At 43.7% G+C, this 6,958-nt stretch overlaps 1 protein-coding gene across 1 annotated transcript; it reads right to left on the minus strand.

The window, feature by feature from the left end:
• Nucleotides 1-231: 231 nt before the first annotated feature.
• Nucleotides 232-6,740, minus strand: mymk (myomaker, myoblast fusion factor). Its single transcript, XM_056419644.1, has 6 exons — nucleotides 6,568-6,740; nucleotides 5,981-6,095; nucleotides 5,338-5,486; nucleotides 4,532-4,648; nucleotides 4,291-4,431; nucleotides 232-1,431 (listed from the first exon to the last, which is right to left on the minus strand). Exons 1-6 carry the CDS (start codon nucleotides 6,700-6,702, stop codon nucleotides 1,123-1,125), a joined length of 966 nt encoding a protein of 321 aa, XP_056275619.1. The 5' UTR covers nucleotides 6,703-6,740; the 3' UTR covers nucleotides 232-1,122.
• Between the last annotated feature and the right edge of the window lie 218 nt (nucleotides 6,741-6,958).

A 6,958-nucleotide genomic window follows, 5' to 3' on the forward strand; every position in this document is an offset into this window, starting at 1 on the left:
GAGGGTGGAGGGGTTCATTCATGTTTTGGCCGCAGACAGTTTTGGTCTGAGACGCGTTTGTAGTCTTTGGGTCGTGTTCGGGGAGCCGGTGACGTCCGCGGACGCTCCGCCTCCCCGTTGTGGAACGTGAGACGACGCTGGGTCTGGAGCACCGGGTTAACGTGCTCCAGACCGGGGCGGGGGCTTTCAACCGAGCCAGTCAGGGGGTTTATTTATTGTCGATCGGTTGGGCTCCTGCAGAGTGAAAATGTCAGAGGCATTGAGACGATGATGCGGTTAAAAACAAAGGTCGCAAGGTTTCATTTTATTTGCCAAAAAAAAGAAGCTAAACGATACCAAAAAAACCCCGACAGGGAATATACATATCTTCTGTCCGACAATAAATATGAATATGTAGATTTTTAAAAAGCATGACAACGGTGCACATTGGGGACTGAGACGTCCACCTGCCGGTCCGGAGACGCTCCACCTGACACGTTTTGGCATCGCCAGGTCGTAAAAAAGAAAAGTGCTTTACAGTCTCGGAACTTCTCATAAACGCTTCCTTTATCTGAGAGAGATGGGAAACAGAAAGAGGAGGAAGAGGAGGGAGGGTGGGGGAGGCAGAAGAGAGGCGAGCAGACGAAGGGTCTCCCCCGAGGAACACTTCTAAAGACAATTTATATATTTTGGAGAGATAAACCATCTGCCGGTTTGCTCTTCCCCATAAATCTATTTTCAGTCCGTTTCTCTGGCTCGTCTTCGTCCTTGGGCCTCCAGACGGCTGCGTTCCTGTCGAGGTCTATCGAGGTGCACGCCGGTTTTGTTCTCCTCCTTAAAGTTGACGGCCTCACACATCGGGGGGGGGGGGGTACCTTTTTAGTTTCACTGCCCGCTACAAAGCTACAGCGGCTAACATAATTCCTGCTGATATTCTATCGGCCCCGAAGATGTTTGGAACGTAGCACGTCGCCGGTTGGTTTCCGGCAGGAGAAGATGAGCTTACCGGCCACATGCGAGTTTATCAGTATTTGGCTGGCAGTTATTTGGTGAGTTTCCCTGAAACCGCCGTCGACGCCCCATTTTCTCAGGACGAAGATCTCCCCGCGTCAGGCCGGCTGACGCGTCGCGGCGCCTCCGGCTTCACTTCCAGCCGTTCATTTCTTTAAGGCGGCTGACGCTCGTCCCCGTGACCGGTGTGGAGGGCGGCGGGTTATAGACAGGCATGACGGGCGTGGACGACTCCCCGTCCTCCGGGCTCGTCTCCTTGACCGGCGAGGGGGGCGGGGAGTTGTAAACGGGCAGGATGGGCGTGCTGCAGCGGCGCGTCCACAACTCAGTGGGGATCGACCACACGGCGTGAGACTTCTTCTTCTCGTTCTTCTTCTTCTTCTCCTTCTTCTTAAGAAGCGACTTGTCCGTCTTATCTTTAGGAGAACTGGGGGACATGGACTGGAGGGAGGGGGGACAGTTAGGAAGCAGGATTAGGAAGCGACGTTAAGGACGTAAGAGATTCACGATGCCGTTTTGTTTCCCGGTCTCTTTCAAATAATAACACCTCCAAGAGACATGAAAAGACTACAAAGACACTCTCAAAAATTATTAAAAAGGTCCAAAAACAACCACAAAGAGATGCATGTTTTTTTTCAAGAGACAAAACGACTACAAAGCGACACAAAACAGCTGCAAAACAACCACAAAGAGACACAGAATTACTACAAAGACACTTAATTACTACAAAGAAACACATCAGTGCTACAAAGTGACACTTAGTTAGTACAAAGAGACACTTAGTTGCTACAAAGAGACATAGTTACTACAAAGAGAGACATAGTTACTACAAAGAGACACGTAGTTGCTACAAAGAGACACTTAGTTACTACAAAGAGACACTTAGTTACTACAAAGAGACACGTAGTTACTACAAAGAGACATAGTTACTACAAAGAGACACTTAGTTCCTACAAAGAGACATAGTTACTACAAAGAGACACTTAGTTACTACAAAGAGACACGTAGTTACTACAAAGAGACATAGTTACTACAAAGAGACATAGTTACTACAAAGAGACAGTTACTACAAAGAGACACGTAGTTACTACAAAGAGACATAGTTACTACAAAGAGACATAGTTACTACAAAGAGATATAGTTACTACAAAGAGACATAGTTACTACAAAGAGACACTTAGTTACTACAAAGAGACACGTAGTTACTACAAAGAGACACGTAGTTACTACAAAGAGACACTTAGTTACTACAAAGAGACACTTAATTACTACAAAGAGATATAGTTACTACAAAGAGGCACTTAGTCACTACAAAGAGACACGTAGTTACTACAAAGAGACATAGTTACTACAAAGAGATATAGTTACTACAAAGAGACATAGTTACTACAGAGACACTTAGTTACTACAAAGAGACACGTAGTTACTACAAAGAGACATAGTTACTACAAAGAGACATAGTTACTACAAAGAGACACGTAGTTACAACAAAGAGACACTTAGTTACTACAAAGAGACACTTAGTTACTACAAAGAGACACTTAATTACTACAAAGAGATATAGTTACTACAAAGAGGCACTTAGTTACTACAAAGAGACACGTAGTTACTACAAAGAGACATAGTTACTACAAAGAGATATAGTTACTACAAAGAGACATAGTTACTACAGAGACACTTAGTCACTACAAAGAGACACGTAGTTACTACAAAGAGACATAGTTACTACAAAGAGACATAGTTACTACAAAGAGACACGTAGTTACTACAAAGAGACACATAGTTACTACAAAGAGACACTTAATTACTACAAAGAGATATAGTTACTACAAAGAGGCACTTAGTTACTACAAAGAGACACGTAGTTACTACAAAGAGACATAGTTACTACAAAGAGATATAGTTACTACAAAGAGACATAGTTACTACAGAGACACTTAGTTACTACAAAGAGACACGTAGTTACTACAAAGAGACATAGTTACTACAAAGAGACATAGTTACTACAAAGAGACATAGTTACTACAAAGAGATATAGTTACTACAAAGAGACATAGTTACTACAAAGAGACACTTAGTTACTACAAAGAGACACGTAGTTACTACAAAGAGACATAGTTACTACAAAGAGACACTTAGTTACTACAAAGAGACACGTAGTTACTACAAAGAGACATAGTTACTACAAAGAGACACTTAGTTACTACAAAGAGACACGTAGTTACTACAAAGAGACACTTAGTTACTACAAAGAGACACTTAATTACTACAAAGAGATATAGTTACTACAAAGAGGCACTTAGTTACTACAAAGAGACATAGTTACTACAAAGAGATATAGTTACTACAAAGAGACATAGTTACTACAGAGACACTTAGTTACTACAAAGAGACACGTAGTTACTATAAAGAGACATAGTTACTACAAAGAGACATAGTTACTACAAAGAGACACTTAGTTACTACAAAGAGACACTTAATTACTACAAAGAGATATAGTTACTACAAAGAGGCACTTAGTTACTACAAAGAGACACGTAGTTACTACAAAGAGACATAGTTACTACAAAGAGATATAGTTACTACAAAGAGACATAGTTACTACAGAGACACTTAGTCACTACAAAGAGACACATAGTTACTACAAAGAGACATAGTTACTACAAAGAGACATAGTTACTACAAAGAGACACGTAGTTACTACAAAGAGACACTTAGTTACTACAAAGAGGCACTTAGTTACTACAAAGAGACACGTAGTTACTACAAAGAGACATAGTTACTACAAAGAGATATAGTTACTACAAAGAGACATAGTTACTACAGAGACACTTAGTTACTACAAAGAGACATAGTTACTACAAAGAGACACTTAGTTCCTACAAAGAGACACGTAGTTACTACAAAGAGACATAGTTACTACAAAGAGACATAGTTACTACAAAGAGACACTTAGTTCCTACAAAGAGACACGTAGTTACTACAAAGAGACATAGTTACTACAAAGAGACATGGTTACTACAAAGAGACACTTAGTTACTACAAAGAGACACGTAGTTACTACAAAGAGACACTTAATTACTACAAAGAGACACTTAGTTACTACAAAGAGACATAGTTACTACAAAGAGACACTTAGTTACTACAAAGAGACACTTAGTTGCTACAAAGAGACACTTAATTACTACAAAGAGATATAGTTACTACAAAGAGGCACTTAGTTACTACAATGATGCACCAAACAACTGTAAAGAGACACTCCATATCATTCCTTATGTTGAGTGGATAGAGGTGACGTACGCAGCAGAAGAGGCCGAGGAAGCTGAGCTTGGCGGCGTTCCTTCCCGTCCCGGCGTAGCGGTTCTTCTTCGGCAGCAGCAGGACGAAGGACACGGCCAGAGACAGGTGGTAGAAGCTGTGCACGTAGGCGTAGTCCCACTCCTGCAGGGGGCAGCATTCATTGATATGTATATATTAATATATTTGTATATTAATGCAGGAAACAGACTGGATTCAGTGGCGTCGTTGTGATGGCGATCACCTCGAAGTAGAAGCGCAGCATCAGAGCGAGAGCGCCGAAGCAGCAGCCCGGACCGACCTGCTGCGTGTACACCGCCTTCTCCGGATACACCGCCCGCAGCTGCTTCATCTTCTGCAGCTACACACCGCAGGACGACGGGTCAGACACATGGCACAAGGCAGGAGGGGATATGAGAGATGTGATGGAGAGAGGACAGAGGAGGGGTCAGAGCAAGGAGAAGGAAAGGAGGAGGAGAGGATGAGAGAAGGAGAGGATGAGAGAAGGAAAGGATGATATGAGGAGAGGAGAGAAGGAGAGGATGATATGAGGAGAAGATGAGAGAAGGAGAGGATGATATGAGGAGAGGATGAGAGAAGGAGAGGATGAGAGAAGGAAAGGATGATATGAGGAGAGGATGAAAGAAGGAGAGGATGAGAGAAGGAAAGGTTGAGAGATGGAGAAATAGAAGGGAAGCATCAAAGACTCACTTTACAGCTGTTTATCTTCTTACTATAGTGTTGTCTTTTGTAGTTACTTTGTGTCTCTTTCTAGATAATGTATGTCTCTTTGAAGTTACCTTGAGTCTCTTTGAAGTTACCTTGAGTCTCTTTGTAGTTACTTTGTGTCTCCTTTGAAATTATTTTGAGTCTCTTTGAAGATACTTTGTGTCCTTTTGAAGATACTTTGTGTCTTTTTGAAGTTACTCTGAGTCTCTTTGTAGTTGCTTTGTGTCTTTTTGTAGTTTCTTTGTGTTACTTTGTAGTTACTCTCTGTCTCTTTGTAGTTACTTTGAGTCTCTTTGGTTGTCAACCCGAGCTTCAACTCACCCATCTGACAGTGATGATGAAGACCGCGGACCCGATGGGTCCGGAGTAGATCCCGTAGCCCCAGCGGTCCTGGTAGATCCTCACGGCGATGGTCAGCACTCCAAACATGGTCATGCTGGAGCGCTGCGGCTCATCGAAGTCGCCCAGAGCTAAGAACCACACACATACACACACACACAGTCAGAACGGCTCAGTCTATAATCAATAACCTACTTTTATCAATCATTTTATCATCATCACAATCAGGAAGAGCACGGACCAATCAGGAGCGTCAGCTGTCGCACATTTGGGCCTCCAGCACGTGATTGATGCAAAACCTCAAGGGCTTTAAGAGCAACTGTATTCGTGTGTGTGTGTGTGTGTGCGTGTGCGTGTGTGTGTGTGTGATCATATGGCCGAGCACATGCGAGCTGAACTCAAAGACACAACATGTGTTATCAGCAACTGCTGCAGATCAGGTTGTTTTTAACCTCGTGCTTAGGAAGTGTTGTTGTTGAATATCAACAAATTATTATAATAATTTTTAAATAATAACAAGACTTTTGAGGTGATTTTGTAGCTTAAAGTGTGACAGAAACAATAAAAAACATTATCACAGGGTGGGAGGACTGGGACCAGGACCAGGACCAGGACCAGGACCTACCTATCAGCGTGACCCACATGGAGAGAGCCGTGCCGTAGACACTGAAGTACTCCAGGACGTCGTACCTCATGAAGCACAGGATGGAGAGTCCAGGTCCGTCACACGCGTGGTAGATCTACGGAGAGAGAGTCCAGCTCACAGGTTATGAAGGGTTCTGGTCCCCTCTGAGTCCAGCTCACAGGTTATGAAGGGTTCTGGTCCCCTCTGAGTCCAGCTCACAGATTATGAAGGGTTCTGGTCCCCTCTGATGTTTGTATACATTTCCATCTAAATGAAGGTTATGAATAAATATATAACACTAATAATAAAAAATAATAATCATTGTTGTTACTTTACACTTTAATAGATTCAAGACCTGAAGACCAGAGAACTAGAACATCTGAAGACTAGAAGACCAGAAGACTAGAAGACCAACATACAAGAAGACCTGACGACTAGAAGACCTGAAGACTAGAAGACCAAAATACCAGAAAACCAGAACAGAAGACAAGAAGACCAGAACACCAGAACACCAGAAAACCAAAAGACCAAAAGACTGGACAACTAGAAAACCAGAAGTCCTGAGGAACAGAAGACCAGAAGCTCACCGCGATGAAGAACATGGTGAAGAAGTAGACCATGGCCTCCATGTGGAAGCCCCTCTTGGCGGCCACGCTGGCCGTGGGCAGGAACACCAGGCTGCTGACGGTGGGGAGCAGCATCTTGGCGATGAAGGCGCCCATGACGGAGGAAGAGGGGAAGTGGAGGAGATATCCTTCAGGGGTCCTTGAGGGGTCCTTCAGTGAGCGAGGAGGCTCCTCTAGTCCTGGTCCTGAGTCTCGTGGCGAAGCCCCCAGCTGCATGAACACACCCACACCGGCTTTAAGGTTTAAAGGGCCCTCGAGAGGCAGCTGTTGGCATACCAGTGCATCATGGGAGGGGCGTCGGCACGATGCAGCAGCCCCACGGACTATTTACAGCCGGGGTCAAAGGTCACCA

This window comes from Pseudoliparis swirei, chromosome 7 (genome assembly GCF_029220125.1).
Source record: "Pseudoliparis swirei isolate HS2019 ecotype Mariana Trench chromosome 7, NWPU_hadal_v1, whole genome shotgun sequence".
NCBI lineage: Eukaryota > Metazoa > Chordata > Actinopteri > Perciformes > Liparidae > Pseudoliparis > Pseudoliparis swirei.